The 19,650-nt window shown below is 29.5% G+C and overlaps 3 protein-coding genes across 3 annotated transcripts; 2 read left to right on the forward strand and 1 right to left on the reverse strand.

Moving 5' to 3' along the window:
- Positions 1 to 1,682: 1,682 nt before the first annotated feature.
- Positions 1,683 to 3,364, reverse strand: LOC107911789 (AAA-ATPase ASD, mitochondrial). Its single transcript, XM_016839719.2, has one exon. It carries the CDS (start codon positions 3,233 to 3,235, stop codon positions 1,829 to 1,831), a length of 1,407 nt encoding a protein of 468 aa, XP_016695208.1. The 5' UTR covers positions 3,236 to 3,364; the 3' UTR covers positions 1,683 to 1,828.
- Positions 3,365 to 14,328: 10,964 nt separating this feature from the next.
- On the forward strand, positions 14,329 to 16,155 carry LOC107923541 (glycerol-3-phosphate acyltransferase RAM2). The gene is made up of 2 exons (XM_041105730.1): positions 14,329 to 15,012; positions 15,109 to 16,155. Exons 1-2 carry the CDS (start codon positions 14,380 to 14,382, stop codon positions 16,006 to 16,008), a joined length of 1,533 nt encoding a protein of 510 aa, XP_040961664.1. The 5' UTR covers positions 14,329 to 14,379; the 3' UTR covers positions 16,009 to 16,155.
- Positions 16,156 to 16,669: 514 nt separating this feature from the next.
- LOC107911792 (probable prolyl 4-hydroxylase 7) lies at positions 16,670 to 19,319 on the forward strand. Its single transcript, XM_041105731.1, has 7 exons — positions 16,670 to 16,998; positions 17,102 to 17,159; positions 17,254 to 17,358; positions 18,000 to 18,057; positions 18,153 to 18,328; positions 18,453 to 18,513; positions 18,852 to 19,319. The coding sequence occupies exons 1-7, from the start codon at positions 16,841 to 16,843 to the stop codon at positions 19,157 to 19,159; spliced, it is 924 nt and encodes a 307-aa protein (XP_040961665.1). The 5' UTR covers positions 16,670 to 16,840; the 3' UTR covers positions 19,160 to 19,319.
- The last annotated feature ends 331 nt before the right edge of the window (positions 19,320 to 19,650 follow it).

Consider the following 19,650-nt stretch of genomic DNA (forward strand, 5'->3'; position numbering starts at 1 on the left):
TACAAGGAAAAGAAGGGAGAGAAGAAAAATAATAAAAAAATGTTTTGAATTAATTCTAGAAAGACTATTAGTTTTAATCCAACATGTCAAATTAACGTGTCACGTCATTTATCAGTTAGTGGATTAACAATAATAATTAATTTGAACAACTATCTTAATTAACGTGATTAAATTAAAAATAAATTAAAATGATTAAAATAGGACAAAACCTATTTTATATTAACAACATCAAAATAGTTTAAAACAACAAAATTTATTATATTTGTATTTACATCTTCAATAATTTTATATTCTTCAAAGGCTTAATTTAGCAGGAGGTACTTGAACTATTGAGTTTATTTGAGTTAAGTACCTAAAGTATTTTTTAGTTTGAATCTGTTATTAAGGTAGGTAGCTGCTGTTAGTGCTGTTTAAAAAAAAATTCAGCCAATGGCATTGTGCCACATCATTTAAATGTGTATTTCCATTAATTTTCATTTTTAAAAGAAAAATAAATAAAGATAAAATAATAAAACTAAAAAAGAAACGGGGTTTCTTTGATTCATACTCGATCTTGGGTTTATCAGGTTTAAGATTTCATAAACGAATTTTTAGGGCTCCTTCTCAATTTATCGATCCTAAGGGTTTCAAAAACAAATTGGGGTTTTAGGGTTCCTTCTCAGTTTACTGATTCCCATGATTTCACAAACAAATTTGAGGTTTCTTGTTTTCGATTAGAGATTGAGAGATTTTACAAATAAATTTGGGCCGGGTTCCATAAACAATGCTTCAACACATTTTCTAAAGAAAAAAATTCCTTCATCAAAGATTTCTTTAGGTTTCCGTTTGACAGACTTGGGGAAGAAGGAAAGAATTTTTATTTTTATTTGGGAATGGAGGCTGATGCGTGGAAGGCGATTTGGGGTAAATGGGGGTGAAAAAAAATTTCATCTTTTCTTTTTATTTATTTATTTTTTCTTTTAAAAATGGAAATTAATGGAAATACACATTTAAATGACATGGCAAAATACCATTGGCCAGAACCTTTTTCTTTTAACGACAAGTAATGGATTCAAAATTTAAGTATCCGAATCAATCAAAATATAAATTAGGTATCTAACTTAAACAAACCTAATAATTTAGATAAATTATTTTAAGTACGCGTCCGATCCTTGATGTTATGTTGATTTATATTTTTTATATAATTTTTTTCTTCATTTATGATACATAAACTAGTAAAAATAATGTATTTAAGCAAATTATTTTGTTGTCGGTCCAAATCATACTCTAGGAGTAAAAAATTAATGTAACAAATTTATAAAACAAGAATATAAAAATTAAGTATGATTTTATTAAAATTGTAATGTTAAAATAGTTAATAATTGAATGTGTTGGATATGAAACTTATAAGATTTATCAAAGTATAACATAAACACTTGCTTTATACAAGAAATAACTTTTTTTATAATTTTACAATTAAGTTGATAAATACACTTAACCCAAAATTATAATGGTGGAGAAGTATAGATTGATTAATGCACATTAATATTAGAATTTTAGCTTAGGGTTAGGCCATATTCTAATCATGGACTGAAGGCTGTTATGCCCGCAAAAATATAAAATCCAAAAAAAGTCAAAATAATGTCGATATAGGAAAAGAATTTTACAAAATTTATAAGAAAATTTAATATGTTGAAAAGATATTTGAAAACATCCATTTATAGTTTTCTAGTTCTTTTTATTATCCATAAACTTCTCATAAATCGTAATAGATTGCTTGCATGCTTGATTAATACAATCTATAAGCCTACAATTTGGGGTCACTCCCATACATTCATCCCCTCCCCTCTTATTGAACTGATTTTTCAGACAATCCCTGGATCAATGCTGTGTCTTCTTTGTTACTGTCTTGTGCTTGCTTTGCAGATTCTAGAGCCTGGATCAGGCTTTCGAAACAAGTTTGAAGATCCCTTGATGCAGTTTTTGGCATCAAATGCTCAGCAACATCAGCTGGAGTTATTCTAACTTCTCTCAACAAAACCTGTATCTTGCCGAACAACTTATGAGAGTCGAGCTTTTGATAGTTTTTAGCCAACACCTTGAATGCTTCAAATCCACAATACGACAATTCTATATGTTTATCCATTCGACCTTTTCGAATCAAAGCTGGATCAAGCTTCTCAACAAAGTTGGTCGTGAATACTATCAGTCTTTCACCCCCACAAGCTGACCATAGCCCATCAATGAAATTCAACAACCCCGACAGTGTAACCTGACTGCTTTTAGCTTCTTCTTTGCTTGCCTTGTGCATTGGATGTTGTTTCATCTCTTCTGCTTCATCCTTTTTCTCCTTTTTTGGCCTCCTTTGACCAGTTAAATCGAGTGAACAATCAATGTCTTCGATAACAATGATCGACTTGCTTGACGTTTCAATCAACAGTTTCCTCAGTTCTGTGTTGTCTTTCACAGCAGTTAACTCAAGATCATAAATGTCGTACCCTAAAAGATTAGCCATTGCAGCAATCATGGTGGATTTACCAGTCCCTGGTGGACCATAAAGAAGATAACCCCTCTTCCAAGCCCTCCCAATTCTCGAATAAAACTCTTCTGCTTGGCTGAAAGTAACCAAATCTTCCATAATCTCCTCCTTCTTGTCCTGTTCCATTGCTAATGTTTGAAAAGTTGCAGGGTGCTCAAACACAACGTGGCTCCAATTCGGCCCATTGTTTGTATAAAGCTTCCTTTGCCTGTTCCTTACCTTGATGGCCTTACCTTCTTTCAAAACATGTTTGAGGTAAGGTTCGATGATCAAATCCCTGTATTTTTTATGGAAAGTAAGCTTGTAAAACCTTTTCTCATCCGTGACAGGATAGAAAGCAAACGACTGTGTTTTGCCAACATGTTTGCCAGAAGCCCACCATAGCTTTACACCTTGAAATTCATCTGCAACTTCTTCATGGTCATCCATGCTAAGAACCAGAGACCGATTGTTCTTCACTATGTCAGCTTTGAGCCTCTTAGCTTGTGAAGAGGAAGTGGAACTAAGGTAGCTTTCAATGGCGGAATATGCTTCGCTCCTCATCAGACGTTCACCTGTGAACTCATCTAAAGTAATCTGAATGTAAGGATAGACAAAACTAAGCAATCTTTGGGAGTATTTTTCGATATAGCCTCGAAATTGGTATGGGAAATACTGCTGGAAAACTTCCCAAACAAACATTAAAGTGGCAAATATGGAGCCTAGGTGAGAAATCATGTCTGTAGGGATTTCTTAATTTGTTTTGTCCTGGAGATATTGCAAACAAAATGGGTGGCTTGGGTTTATAGAAATGGGGTTAATCTTGAAATAATGGAAAAAATCAGGTATAGAATTGACTTGCAATTTGTCTCGTAGTTTCCAAAAGTCGGCAAAAAACCTTATGAGCTAAGACTCTTTTTCCGACGTACTAAATTTGCTTCCTCGTTAAGACTTTTTGCCTGTCCTTCATATTCTAATTATATTTAATTTTGATATAACTAATTTAAAGATAATCATGTTTGTCTATTTTAACAAGTGATAGTTATAAGTTAAGATACATTACACTCTTAAAAATAATCACTAACCTTAAATACAAACTATAAAGTAGGTATAAGTCAACGATTTACTAATTTTATATGAGTTGTTACAAACTGGATCTGACTCAAATTTTATATTGGACTCAGTTGTTGAATAATTGAAAGTGGCCCTAACAGCTTTCAATTCTTTAGCACTTCCATTTTATTATCCAATAATTATATATTTTCTAAATTTTAATTATTCACATGTATATTTATATTTAACCATCGAACATATGTAATATAGTACTAGTGTTATGAAACCCACGTCAAGTTTCATTTTCCTTTGTATAGACTCCTCCCACGAAGAGCCACCAAAGGCTTAGTTTTTTAATCCTCCATAGCTCTCCAAATCTCACCATTTTTCCTAAACATTACTAGTGGCTCTTGACACCACCATAATGTCAACCACCCCTAACCTCTATAATTAAATTATCTCTTCACAATATGAAATTTTGATACACCAATCCAAGAAATCAAACTTTATTCAAGAAGATCAAACCCTATGAATATCCAGATAACATATAATATTTGAGAAACAAGTCAATATCACCTCCAGTAACAGTATCTATCATAGGTCAAAAGATAGAATTAACAAAAAGGTTGTGGCACAATTTTGTACGACTAAGGATATTAATTCTAACCAATCATGTGTAAAGAACTGCGTACTCTTCATGTACTTTCATATAATTAACAATTTTGGAGTAACTAAAAATTGGTATATAAATACTCAAATATGTTCATCTTCTATCCTTCTTTTTCACTTTATTATTACTTTGTCAAAATAATTCTTTAAGCATCCTTACTTTCTCTCATTAAAATATTAGAAAGTGTCTTAGATCACCAACCCTAACACCCTATAATTTTTCTTTACTTTACTATTCTAACCCTAAAATAAACATAATTTCTATGCTCACTGGTGATTAAATTATGGATAACACCTCTATATGATTAGCTTGGTTTGCAATTACTAAACTCTTTCTCACATCCCAGCTAAACTCTTGTGCACAACTACTATGACTCAAAACACAGTTAACGGAGCTCTGCCTTTGACCTTCACCTTTCTAGCCAACCTCGTAGGACTTAAAAGGAATTCATGGAAGACCAAGGTTGAAGGCTCCACATGGATGCTAAGTAGCATCGTCTAGAAGTTTTCAACTCCTCCATCACACTGTTCCATGATATACGTCAATACATTGGACATCACGCCCAATATCCATGTCCACCCTCTTACTCTCTACTTCTCATCAACTCCCTCTCTCTTTTCACACAACATTGTAATTTCCCCTAGAAAGTGACGGAAAACAAATCCCACCTCCCAACATTGGACTTTACAATTCTCTGCTGCTTGTCTTCATACTCTTTTTCTTCCGAGCCTAACATGACATGTAAACAAATAATAAGCCAATGATTGATGTCGCATGATACTGATAGGAAGCAAACTAGTACATTCCAAAGGTGATTCTTGTTAAATTTATTTTTAATTTTTAATTACAAATAATATACGTTTTAAAGTAAAAATATTTTTTAAAATTTATTTAAAAATTAAAATGACCATTTCGAGTTTGATAAGTTGTGTTTGATTCATTCACGGCTATGTTTCTTCTTTAATTATTCTATTAACAGTGGTGGAGTAAAAATTTTGGATTGTGGTTTTTTTTTTTATTTGAAACGTTTATAAAAGTTATATAAATCAATTACCCATAATATTTTTGTTGTTGTTGTTCTTTCTCTGTTTCACTGGTAGGCCCTTCTTTTAAAATATTTTTCTATTCACGTCAAATATTTAAAATAAATATATCTAAGTCTTAAACACATAAAAGTTTTCATGAAGCCAACATACTACTAGTAAATTTCTTTCGCAAAAATAAACTACACTTAATTGCTTTTTGGTGTCATGAGAATGAAATATACCAATTTTCAAACACAAGATTCAATAGTCACAATAGCAACAATATTTTCTAAATAAAAATGCTAAATTTCTAATCAATCCTGATTTTTTCATGCTCCGTTCGGGAACTTGGATTTGAGTTTCAATTATTATGTAAATTGTAAGAATAAAATGCATATATAATAGTCAAATTAGCATCTAATATGTATTATAAAAATATAAAAACATCGATTTGTCAAATCTAAAAATAATTTAAGAATTGCAATTTTATTACTAAATAGGCTTCTAGCAAATCCATGAGTTTGAGAAATGATTATGAATGCTACATTTCTAAATAGTTTATGACTCAATTTACACTATTTTTTGAATCCAAATGATCTAAATTCTGAAATCTTGGTTCCAAATGCTACTTGAAGGGTTTGTATTAATCATCTACCTATTCAAAATGTTAGGAATTTCATACAAAATTAATAATCCCAAAATCATTCAATATAGAAAAAAAAACTAAATTAATGTTGCACAAAAATCCTAATCTATCATAAAAAAAAAGTCACAATCCTAATTTTTAGTAATTAATCAAATTAAGAGACCAACATGAAAGTACTGACAGATTGAACACATGTCTTGTAAAAATTCTAGAGAATAAAAAAATTTGAAAAAAAAATGAGTGTGGAAAGAAAATAAAAGAATTTGGGATGGCCGTGTTTTAGTAGCTGGGTAGAGATTTATTTATTTTTATATAAAATAATTTATTTTATAAATTCTTGTAGGATTATTTTTAAATTTTTATGTGAATTAATATATTGATTATATAAAAATATTTTTTTTTTATTTTTTTAGTCAATTAACCCCACAAACATCAACTTGACTCTGCCACTAATTAACAAAGTGAAGGCTTACAAATTCAAATTAGAAAAGGAATATCTAGAAAAATAGAAAAAAAAAATTGAAACATCAATTACAAATGTACATTTTAATCAGCCGACATAAATATAAATGGATTGGTTATACATTTTAATCAACATAGCTTTCTCTGATCCCCTCCCCCACCGTCGGATCAGCTTTTGTTTTCTGTATGTTGTTTATCTATTCTAAGCTTCAATTTCACTGTTGGGATCTGCGAATGGAGCACCAAAGCCTCATCAATCTTTTCCTCTACACTATCCAAATTTCTTGGGCTTGGGGCTTTGTTGCTGTTGACGTTTGATTTTGGTTTTCAGTGGTTTAGGGTTTTTGACTCGTGGGTTGAAGGTGAGAGTTGGATGTTGAAGCTGATAATGGTGAAGGTTCATCGGTGAGATAAAGATGGTGGTGAAGGAACAAGATAAAAAAAAATGGAAAGGAAAGAAAAAGAGAATAAAAAGGAAATAAAGTAAAAGAAATTTAAAAAAAAGTGTTAAAAATTAAAAAAAAAATATTTACTCAAAATATATACATAGCCATGACATGGAATTCATGTCAGCATTTAATCACATAATTTGTGCCATGTCATACTTTTGTAATATTTTTAGTAATTGGATAATGATACAACGACTAAAATGTTACAAATTGATAATGTTAGTAATTGTTTCGTAATAAATTAAAGTTTAGTAACCAAAACATAACTTAAACCATACACAATTGATTATTTTATAGTTTACTCTAAAATAAATGTTTAATTATATTTAATTATTTCATATAAATTTTTATAAAATTTTGTAAGGTTTCTTTAATAAAATGATTACAAAATTAGAATATACTAATAAAATCAAATATTATAAAAGCATTATTTTATTTAACTTTTAATTTGTAATTTAAGTAATTTAAAAGAAATTAAAATTTACTTCAAAAAAATAAAAATTAAATATTTTAAAATATTACTAATTAATATCCATCATAAAAGTTTGCCACAATTTTTTTAAGTCTGTTTTTAAAGATAAGTGTCTATACATGGTGATTAAAAGAAATTTTAAAATAATTACAAATTTTAAATTTTCATTTTAGAATTTTTTTGAATAATTTCATTGTAAGTTCTGATCATACGTGCACTTTTTTAAGGCAATGCCTAGTAGGGGTGAATATTCAATTGGATTGAGTCGAGTCGAATCGATTCAAAAATTTTCGAGTTAGTTGAGTTGACAAATTTTATTTTAGAAACTAAACTCAATTTGAATTTTTTTTGAATCGAATCAAATAGAGTCAAAAAATTTCGAGTCAAATTGAGTCGAGTTAACGAATCCTATTATTTATACTTAATGTTGCGTTTAGATGGACCGATTATTTAACTAGTAGACGAAGTACAATATTATTTAACTACATGAACAATATAATGATTTTGCATTTTAACTTAATGGATAAACATTTATCAAAACGACGTAATTTTGTCTTTTCTTATTCGGATTTTCGGATAACTCGAATTGTGTAATTCATACTCAAGTTAAACAAAAAACGTAATTTTTTATTCGAGTTGATTCGAATAACTTGATTAATTCAAATAACTTGAACTATTTAATTCAAAATTTAAATTTTTTATCGAATTTTTTGAATCGAACCGGATTTTGCTCACCCCTAACGCCTAAAATTACTTATAGTCCTTCTTCAACCCATAAATAGGAGGATAATGCGTTTCCATCTCACGTCCTCCTACATTGGTAATAATGCTCATGCCAATTAAGCTAAAACTCAATCGGTCATTTTAGAATTAATCAAATAACATTTACTAAAATTTTACATAAATTAAAATATTAAAAAAAAAAGCAACACTGCTGTATACTTACAAACTAAGTTACTATTGAAAAGCTAATAAACAATTTAAAAATTAAATATAATATATTTACGAAAGGAGGGTTTTGAGTTAAACCGATGAATAAAAAAATCTTTTTAAAACCAACCAGGAATTGGTTATTTTTATTTAAAATAATTTGAAATTATTGAAATAATTAATTAATCATGGAAGTTATAATATAAAATTCAAAGGAAAGAACTAAATGAAAAAAAAAATACAGTCAAATTGAGGGACTAAATTAAATATATGTGTAGGAAATAAAGATAATTTAAATTTAGAAAATAATTAATATAATGGGTTGAAATATTTTCAGAGAGTAAATTGTAAAACTGCTAATATCAACATGGTCTAAAGTAAGAAGGCCATCTTTTATATAATTTATAAATAAATCTACATGCATTAAATATTTACTTTATAACTATATTAAATAACTATTAATAGGATGAAATTAAATTAATTAAAAACGAATTAGTGATGAAATCGCACAGGAGGTAAACTAAAAATGACCAAAAAGGGAGATCGACCATCACTTAAACACACGCTTATCAAATTATCTAAAGAAAATAAATTGTCAAGTTTTTAAAAATATTTTTATTTATCTTTTATATACATGATCAAATTTTAAAATAAAACCTGATATTATCATTTTAAAACTGCATTTTAAGCCCGTGTATTTTAATAATAAAAAATTTGTATTGCATTCCAAACACGTGCATTTTAATTAATACATATACAATTTATTTAATATATATTTTAAGTTATAAATATAATCAATTTTAATGATTTAAAGAATAGATAAAAGTTTAATCTTAATTTTTTAAAATTGTATAAATATTTACTTTAATATTAAAAAACTATTTTAAATTAAGAATAGATATACCTTAATATTTTTTTAGTATTTTTAAAGGGAAATTTACTTTAATATTTTTTTTTCTAAATTTATGCACACGAGTAGTCCATGCATAATTTACTTTAATCTTAATTTTTTAAAACTTATCTCAAAATTATTTTAAATATTTACTTTAATATTTCTGAAAGGTGTATTTTAAACAATTAATTTTATCTTAAAATTTTAAATTATTTTGTTAATATATAAAAATTTACCCAAATAGTATTTTTTTTTAATTTATACAAATAATAGGGTAACTAAATTTTAGGATAAATATTTGTTTAAATTTTTTATTTAAGTTAAATTGAATTAATAAATTATTTTTGAAATTCTTGTTTTTCCAATTAAGTATTTATTTTAAACATAAAATTTATAATTTAATAGAAAATAAAAAATTTCAAAATTATATTTTAAAAAATATAAATTATATAAAAAATATACTTGCGCCACTTGTCACAATTCTAATTTGTGTACCTTGTTATATTATATACTAGTTTGCATACTCGTGCAACAAGCCGATTGTATGTATTAATTAAAATTATAAGGTTAAAAAGTATTTGAATGAAAATTATATATATGTATATTTTAAAAACTATTATAAGTAAATTTGTATACTTATTATAATCCTTATAGTGAGTTCAAATTGGAATTATTATTCCTTAAAAAAATATTTAATTTCTGCAAATTATGAATACAAAATTTGCACTCAATTGAAATAATTTAAAACAAATTAGGGTTAAATTATAAGTGTAATAAAAGTTTAGGACTAAATATGAATATATGTAAAAAAGATCACATCTCATTCTCAAGTGAATGGCTGAGTTGGGCGCAATTTGTGATTTCCAATTGTATATTATTATATTTATTAATTACTCCTTCACTTTTACTTTTAATTTTTTTGGTGAAAAATAAAAAATACAGATTAATTAAACTAGATCAATAAAAGAGAATCCTCAAATAATTTTAAACCAATGCTTCTAATGCGTGCTGATCTAACCAAATTATCTGCAATTGAAGTCTCTTCTCTAAACAAACGTTGAATTTTCCACTTCTAATTTTTCTTTTTCCTGTGTATGTTTATGTCATTTCATTTTCTAACAACAAAATTTAATATCATCTCCTCTCATCCTTATCCAATAAAAAATTGTTACCTTTTTGTTATTTTTATTTATTATTTTATTATTTTTCAATAAATTACATCAACTGAATGTTCGGAAAAATTATATATTTTTAACTTTGTAATAAATATTAGTGTTATATTTACCTTACAATGTATTTTTAAATAATAATAATTTTTTTAAGATAATATTTTTATTAAAATATTTTAAAATGGGTGACGAATATTATATTTTAAAATTATTTTAGAAATATGTAATCCGTATATATTTGATTTTATTATTAAGTGGTATATATATATTTAAAAGTTAAAATTAATTTATTTTCATTTAAAATAGGAAAAGAAGAGTACTAAATTTCAAACAAGTAATAAAAAAATAAAAAAAATTGTTGTTCAGTTAGTAATCACAAATCGATCAAATTAGTAAAATTAATTTTAGTTCAATTAATTTATGGTTTTTTAGTTAATAAGTATAAATAAATAAAATTTGGTTAATTTTATTAAAAGATTTCGAAGAAAAAAATAATTCAAGTAAAGTGCAAAATCAGTATATTTATTTGAGGAAAGCAACGTTGGTGCAAAATCAAAGCTTTTGTTACATACTTGATGATTTTAGTATATAGAAGAAAATCAAAGCAAACATGGAAAGAAAAGTCAGTTTTCACTTTTCACACAACATTGTAATTTCCCCTAGAAAGTGATGGGAAAAGCTCCACGTCGCAAGAGACTTTGTAATTCTCTGCTGCATCTCTTTCCTTATTTTTTTAGCCTAAACAATGGTTGATACCGACAGTGATAGGTACCATCCAAGTTAGATTAGAAAGAATCCGATCATTATTTCATAAATAAAATTGCTTTTGTTTAAATTTAATTACAAATAATATAAATTTATATCTAAATAATATGTTAATCTATCTAGTTTGGTCGGAAGTCGATTAAATTTTTTTTTTAAATTTTAGTTAACGGTTAATTCGGTTCTAAATCGGGTAATTAACCAAATTAACCGAACTTAATAAATAATATTATATATTATATGTATTATGATATTACTAATTCGGTTAATTTGGTTAATTCATATAATCCGGCCAAATAAACATTACCAATTTATTTTTTTATATGTTTTATACTTGTTTTAACTAAAAAGTTCTGCTAATTTAGTTAATACTAATTCGGTTCGACTAACCGTTTGAACACCCCTACTTACAAGAATGATTAAAGTTCTGGTCTAGCATTCAACTGATATGGATTCAAACTTTGTTTTTTTTTCTTTAATATTCTAATGATTACAAAAAACAAATCACAAAAATTATGTTGGAGACGACTTTAATTCTTACACTATGATAATTAACTGATATTGATTCTTATATGGTGATAATTAAGGCATGCAGTACCGCTAATTAGTGCATTTATGTATAGCTGCCTAATATTTTAAGCTTTTTAAATAAATCCTAACTTTTCTTTTTTTTGGTGACACGTAAATCCTAACTTTTGGAATTGTGGTGGCAAATTCAAAATTCAAAACACATTTATCAACCTATATACAGTTTTAATTGTATTAAATGTCTATTATGTATTGTTGATCAAGATTTCAAAAAAAGATGAGAGAATAATGGAGAAATGTGTCGATTTACTTATAATAGATGGAGAGTCAAAATAATGGAGTTGATGAAGGAGAAATCTAAGCTTGTTGTCAAGGGTTTTCATGGAGAAAGAGTCAATCTCAAGTCTCTCATGTGCTAGGGCTTATAGAGGGTCATCCCTTATTTCGTAGGTGTTCTGTAAGGCTCTGTATGCCAATTAGGTGGCAAGGCTATTATAGGTCAGTTGTCACCTTATAATGTACTATGTAGTCTTGCTCTGACATTCTCGTTTTTGGGAGTTGTACGAGGTTATTGCATATTGGTGATCCCTTAGTAGTCCCATAAGGATGCATAGTTAGTCGACTCTAGGCTAGTTTAATTAAGGTGGACAAGGGGGTATCTATGGGCCATCTTAAGCGAAGGGTTGCTATAGATAATTTCTAGCAAAGGGTTGGATGCAAACAGCTTCCAGTGAACTTCATGTCTTGCCATGTGTAGTTGTTGAAGTGGGGTATAACATATTTCTAGCTAATAAGTTATGATAATGACGTTGAAAATAAAATAAGGTTTTGTTTAATTTCTAAAAGTATTTTTTATTTTTATTTAAAAAATTAATAACGCATCTAATAAATAAAAATAAAATATTGTTTTCAATAATGAAAACATGTTTAGTAAATATTTTTCTATAATAGAAATAAGATTACATTTTTATGGATTTGAACTAAAGCACCACATTTATTAGATGAAAATCTGTTTAAAAAAATATTTTTGCGTTTATATGAGTTTGAACTAGAGCCAATTTATTTTGAATAATCACATTATAGATTCTGATCTGAATTTATTTTAGGTTAAAAAATAAAAACCATTGTTTTCATAATTTTTACTTTTATGAAGTATTTTTAATGAAAATTACTTTTTATTATTTTTTAATTTTCACATATTTTCATTGTTCAAAAATCATTTTTAAAATTTTTAATCCAACATATTTTCTTCAACGTTTTCCATTTTTCAAAAAAATAAAAATAAACTTTGTTTATTGAAACCAAACAGAGCCATCATATTTTAAATATTATTTATTATTTTCAAAATTATTTTTAAATATTGTTGGTTTGAAAAGAGGGTGACACATCTTTTGAGTTTGTTTTTTTTTCATTATAAGAGGAGGGTCAAATGTTAATTTTAGTTGCTATATTATGTTGAAACTTGAATTAAATACATATATTTTAGTTTTTGACATAATTTGATCTATTTATTTTTATAATGCCATTAGTTAGTCTAAATAGTTAATTTTAATAGAACATTATTCCAACAACAAAAAAATTATCATCATAACGAGTTCGAATGAATGTTTTTAATAATAATAAAAAATTCACATAAGCATTTTCAATGCAATTTTTTTTGTTACATCACTAGCAAGTGATATACATTTTTTTTATTTTAAAATGTCACACTAATGAATTTAACGGAAAAATTCTAATGGCGGGAATAATTAAACTTGAATTTTTAAAATTTAAAAATAAAAATAATGAAATTAAATTTCAAATATATAAAATATATAAAAACTTAAAACATATTTTAAAATTTAAATTTTACCCTATAATTTAAATAAATAAGTACTTAACCCAATCGAAAGCATGATAACAATACTAATTTTATAATGAAAATGGAAAGAGGAAAGGAAAATGGAGAAAAAAGATATAAAAAGAAAAAAAAATGGAACATCAAATGCAACATTAATTATACAATGAAGAAAGATGACAAACTAAATAGCGGGTAAAACAAAGAGGATTAATTTAACTCATCATTCATGTGAGGTTAAAAATCAATACATTTTTTCATACCCATTTTTATCATTTACTTACTTTTAAATATATTTTATTTATTTACTTCTTTTCGTACGAGTGTATTATGGTTTAAAACTATACATAGTCCCTCCCTAAACTATAAATACTTTAATACATTTAAATTTATATTCTTTTTTATCAGTAATAGTACCGATATTAATTAAACTATGACTCAATTTATTTTTTATTGCTTATGTTATCAAATTAATTAACAATTGAGAATAGAAGGGAGAACAAAGTATATATGTAAACGTGATGAATGATAGATTATTATGGAATTGAACTCGATTCCATTAATTAATTCATAAAAAAATAGTTTAATTATTAAAAGAATATTTTTAAAATTTTGGTTATTGATTATTTTAGATTAAATAAATAAAAATAATATTAATTGTAAAACCTTATTAGATGTTGTAAGTTTGGTTGAGGTAATGCATAATTTTTCAGTTAATTCAATCAACACCTTTATCGATTATTATTTTTGAAGACTCATAGGAAGAAAAATTAATTCACGTAATGTACCCCCAAAAATTATAATCGTTGTCTTCAAGGAAATATGTTGGAAATCTCGGTGCCCCCACCAAAGCGTTTTTGTTATACACTTCATGAACTTTTTTCTCTATATATAACTCAAAGCAAACGAACATTGAAGCAAAACTAAACACAAAGCTTCAAGCCAAAAAAAGAAGGAAAAAAAAAAGTTAGTTGTAAAAGCCTAACAATGGCGAAACCAAAGGGAGCCCCTACTTTTATATTTCCAAGAGTAGCTCACTGTGCATCAATTGGGCGTGAAAAAGACACGGTTGTGGCGGACATGGATGGAACCCTGCTAAGAGGACGAAGCTCTTTCCCTTACTTTGCATTAGTTGCCTTTGAAGTTGGTGGGATATTAAGGCTTCTCTTCTTGCTTTTAGCTTCCCCCATAGCAGGGATCCTTTACTATTTCATCTCAGAATCGGCGGGTATTCAAGTCCTAATATTTGCAACCTTCGTGGGAATGAAAGTGTCGGATATCGAATCCGTGGCTCGAGCTGTTTTGCCCAAGTTTTACTCCACCGATTTGCATCCCGAGACTTGGAGGGTGTTCTCTTCATGTGGGAAAAGATGTGTGCTTTCGGCCAACCCAAGGGTTATGGTGGATCCCTTTTTGAAGGATTATTTGGGAGCTGATTTGGTTATTGGAACTGAAATCCATGTGTTTAAAGGTAGAGCCACTGGTTTAGTGAAGAATCCTGGGGTTCTTGTGGGAACAAATAAGGCTGATGCACTTGAGAATGCTTTCAAAGATGAGCCTATCCCCGATATTGGTCTTGGGGATCGAAAGACTGATTATCCTTTCATGAAATTGTGCAAGGTTACTTTTCTTTCCCCTTTTCTTACCAGGTATTACACTTATTTTTAACCTTTCTTCTGCATTTTAGATTAAAAAGGCTTTTAGTTTGGTTTACAGGAAAGTTATGTGGTTCCAGCAAAGCCTGAAGTTGATCCGGTAAGCCTCAACAAACTACCAAAACCAGTAGTTTTCCACGATGGCCGACTTGTTCAAAAACCAACCCCATTCATTGCACTTCTCATCATCCTTTGGATCCCCGTAGGCTTCCTCCTTGCCTGCCTCCGCATTGCCGCCGGCGCACTCCTTCCCATGCCGTTAGTCTATTATGCGTTTTGGGCACTTGGTGTACGAGTTTACATCAAAGGCAACCCACCCCCACCGGCTAAAAAATCAATAGGTCAAACCGGAGTCCTTTTCATATGCTCTCATAGAACCCTACTTGACCCTATCTTCCTGTCCACAGCTGTAGGCCGTCCGATACCCGCCGTGACATACTCCGTATCGAGATTATCTGAAATCATCTCACCTATTAAGACCGTCCGTCTCAGCCGTGATCGCGCCACGGATGCTTCCATGATTAAAAAGCTATTACAAGAAGGCGACCTAGTTATTTGCCCCGAAGGAACAACATGTAGGGAACCGTTTTTACTAAGGTTTTCGGCTTTATTTGCGGAGTTAACCGACGAACTTGTTCCGATCGCAATGGCGAACCGAATGAGCATGTTCCATGGAACAACAGCTAGGGGGTGGAAAGGGATGGACCCATTTTACTTCTTCATGAACCCTAGCCCAACTTATGAAGTAACATTCTTGAACAAGGTGCCATATGCTTTAACTTGTAGTGGTGGGAAATCAAGCCATGAAGTTGCCAATTATATTCAAAGAATTGTTGCTGCAAGCTTATCATATGAATGTACAAGTTTTACCAGAAAAGATAAGTACAGGGCTTTGGCTGGAAATGATGGCACTGTGGTTGAAAAACCAAAGCTTTCTCCTAGTAAGGTCATGGGCTGCTAGAAACTATAATTTGTTCACGCTATTTTGTCCTTTAGTTTCGTAGCTTAGGGTGTTTTTTGGCTGAACAATGAGATATATTTTGTCCTATAAATTGTTGTATACCTAAATCATCACCTTCAAATAATAATAGTTGGACAGTTTGGTGTATATTGATGATTAAAAAATAATACTTAATATATATGGTAATTGGGTGAGAAATTCAAGGTTATTAAAGAAAAGTTTGTTTGGATACAAATAACACAATTCAACTATACTCCAATCAAACTTAAATCATCACATTTTTAAACTATATTAATTAGATTATTTAGTTATTAAAATCGACTATTAAATGATATATTTAATCTTATGTAACATAATTTTAAAAAAAATATTGCAAAAATAGATGATGTAAAAATCTTAGTTATGAGGTTTTTCAAGTTTTTATATTCACACTTTTTTTTTCAGTTTTACTTTATGTTTAGTTTTTACTTTTAAAAATAATGTAATATTATTTTATTTATTAATTTTTTATTTTAATTTTAGCTACATAAGATTTGACGAGTCATAATTTTAATAATGAAAGAATGATATAAATTAAAATTTTAAAATGAAGGTGGAGATGACAGTTGCAATTGTGTGCTTGCATTTATATTGGCTAGAAAAGGGCTAAACGCATCGTTTTTGGTTTTATAGTTCCTCTACTGGACACATGTTCCATTTTCGCTTTTTGACATTTCGACTAAAAAACAGTACACAACCCACCAAACTCCAAGGCAAAAGTCTTCGAAGACCTGTCATCTCTTTTATTCTATTACCGATTGGATCCAAATAAAGGATTTTTTTTGCCCTTTTAATGGATCATTGGTATTTTATAGGATTCTTGCTTCTTATTTTGCTTCATCTCTGTTTGGTTTCAGCTGAGATCAATGGATCGGTGCTTGAAATGAAGAGAGGAACTTCTTCGGTTCCATTTGATCCCACTCGTGTTACTCAACTCTCATGGCACCCTAGGTCACTTTAATTTCTCTCTTCTTCTTTTTTGCATTTTATAGCTTTTTTCTGTTTAATTTACTCAAAATTGTGAACTTTATGTTTTTTTATTTTTTATTTTCAGGGCTTTCCTTTACAAAGGATTTTTATCAAGTGAGGAATGCGATCACCTTATTACTCTGGTAAGCAACATTTTTTTAAACTAATTTGTTGATTAATTTGGATTTGTGATGTTAACCCCCTCCCCTTTTTTTTGTTAAAATGTGTGAATTTCAGGCTAAGGATAAATTAGAGAAGTCAATGGTGGCGGATAATGAATCGGGTGATAGCATTGAGAGTGAAGTTCGAACCAGCTCTGGCATGTTTCTTCAGAAAGCTCAGGTATATAATTAAATTGCCCCTTTTTTTAATTTAAATCTGTGAAATTAGCTGGAATTCTGTTAATGGAAGATAGAAATATTACAGCGGTGAAGGCAGTTCACTTATTCTTCATAAATAACCAAATTTTGGATGGTAGTTTATTACAGATGATGTTTTAGGTGTCTTTTACTCCTTTCCCCTAATGTTTCATTCACACTTAATCTAGGGCAAGCTCTTTACCTAAAGAATCCGTTTCCTCACTGAATGCATTGAAAGTTAAAGATGATAGTTGTGCTCTTTGGTATTGGCTTAAGCTTTTGGGATAATTACTTTCCCTTAATGCTGTATCAGAGATCTCGAGTAGGACTCCTGATAACTGATTTACTTCTTATTTCTTCCTCTGGTGTCTTGTTGCTCACTGGGGAATGTGTTACTGCTTTAATCCTTCTTCAGTTTGCACCTTTTTCTTCACTGGAGTTCAGGTCCAAATGTGTACTGCTTAGTATTAGTTACTTGTTTCATTAAGTTTAGAGATCGTTTACTCAATACTAATTGTGATGACTCAGATTGTTTATTTTTGTGGACCGTGTTTGGAAAGCATTGTATATGCTGATTCTTGAAGTTCAAATGCTTATGTGGTGTCCTTTATTTCTCATGTGAAGGATGAAGTAGTTGCTGATATCGAAGCTAGGATTGCTGCATGGACCTTCCTTCCAGTAGGTATATATCATTTCTTGCTTGTTGTTACCCTATAATTTCTTAATCTACGTTGAATGGTGTTTTCTCATCTTATTTTAATATGGCACACCAACCAGAGAATGGGGAGTCCATGCAAATACTACATTACGAGAATGGTCAAAAGTATGAGCCACATTTCGATTATTTTCATGACAAGGCTAATCAAGAGCTGGGCGGTCACCGTATAGCCACTGTACTGATGTATTTGTCTGATGTTGAGAGTGGTGGGGAAACTGTGTTTCCAAATGCAGAGGTAAGCATTTGACTGTGAATTCCCCCCCCCCTTATTTATGTTTGCTCTCTTCCTATTCTATCATTGTTAAATGCTTACATTTCCATTTTATTTTGTTCATCACTTACTAGTCTGCCTTCTGCAGGGAAAACTTTCTCAGCCAAAGGATGATAGCTGGTCAGATTGTGCAAAAAATGGATATGCAGGTAATACTACGATTTCCATTGGAGATTTTGTGAAATGCTTACCGTGTTGTGTTTTTACTTTTCTCGGATATTAATATGCTAGATCATACCGATCTGTTGGAAGAATTTTCATTTGATTCTAGCTGATAAAATCTCACTTTAATGAACAAGTGAAATTAAGTTTGCCACTTTTGTTTGTATGATTGGCTTGTGATCTGTATTCCAATTAATTCTGCAGATATTACTATGAGCCTGCTGTATATGTTCATAGCTTCTTATTTAATTGTTCTCGGATAAAATTACCACCTTAGAAATCCAACCATATAATCATCACAAAATTTTACTGTTCGTCCTTGCAGTGAAACCCAGAAAAGGTGATGCATTACTATTCTTCAGTCTTCATCTTGATGCAACAACTGATTCCGACAGTTTGCATGGAAGTTGCCCAGTGATAAAGGGTGAGAAATGGTCTGCAACAAAATGGATCCATGTCAGGTCATTCGATACGGCAAAGAGGCAGTCTGTAAATAGAGATTGTGTTGATGAGAACGAGAATTGTGCTACCTGGGCTTCAGCGGGTGAGTGTGAAAAGAACCCTAGTTACATGATTGGTTCCGAAGACTATTACGGATATTGTAGGAAAAGTTGTAAGGTATGCTCCTCGTAAAAAGTTGTTTCCCTGGCTGTTTCCCAAAGATCAATGGTTGAAGCTTTTAATAGCTGTATATACAGACACATTTTTGAGTTATGCTCGATGCACACACATTTTTGAGGACTTGAATCAGTGAAGTTTCATATATTATATCGAGGATGGTTATTGGTGATTATATATCATCTCTACTATCATCTGGATTAGCTGGTGAAAACAACTTACCATCCAGATTAAACAGGAATGATTTATACTAGTATGTGGTTAATATAGTTGGTTCATTTAATCCCTCTTACAAGGTGGCATCCAGCACACGACTGCCTAGTGCAGCAGCAGCTGAGGAGAGAATGAATGTTTGGTATTTACAAAAAAGGAATTACTCACAAATTGCTGCATGATTTGTGCAATCAGTTCATTTGATCAGCCTAAACTAATCTGTTACGGAAACAGAAAATGCTGTTGTGTTTCCAGATGCATGAGCCATCAAAAGCATTGCTTTGATACAGTTT

This window comes from Gossypium hirsutum, chromosome D11 (assembly GCF_007990345.1).
Source record: "Gossypium hirsutum isolate 1008001.06 chromosome D11, Gossypium_hirsutum_v2.1, whole genome shotgun sequence".
NCBI classification, from domain to species: domain Eukaryota; kingdom Viridiplantae; phylum Streptophyta; class Magnoliopsida; order Malvales; family Malvaceae; genus Gossypium; species Gossypium hirsutum.

Excerpts from the sequence above, each read along its gene's own strand:
- LOC107911789 (XM_016839719.2), bottom strand. The coding sequence starts at position 3,235 with ATGATTTCTCACCTAGGCTCCATATTTGCCACTTTAATGTTTGTTTGG.
- LOC107923541 (XM_041105730.1), top strand. The coding sequence starts at position 14,380 with ATGGCGAAACCAAAGGGAGCCCCTACTTTTATATTTCCAAGAGTAGCT. Across the intron at positions 15,013-15,108 it reads CTTTCATGAAATTGTGCAAG|GAAAGTTATGTGGTTCCAGC; the intron begins GTTACTTTTCTT and ends TTTGGTTTACAG.
- LOC107911792 (XM_041105731.1), top strand. The coding sequence starts at position 16,841 with ATGGATCATTGGTATTTTATAGGATTCTTGCTTCTTATTTTGCTTCAT. Across the intron at positions 16,999-17,101 it reads CAACTCTCATGGCACCCTAG|GGCTTTCCTTTACAAAGGAT; the intron begins GTCACTTTAATT and ends TTTTATTTTCAG. Across the intron at positions 18,329-18,452 it reads CTGTGTTTCCAAATGCAGAG|GGAAAACTTTCTCAGCCAAA; the intron begins GTAAGCATTTGA and ends TGCCTTCTGCAG.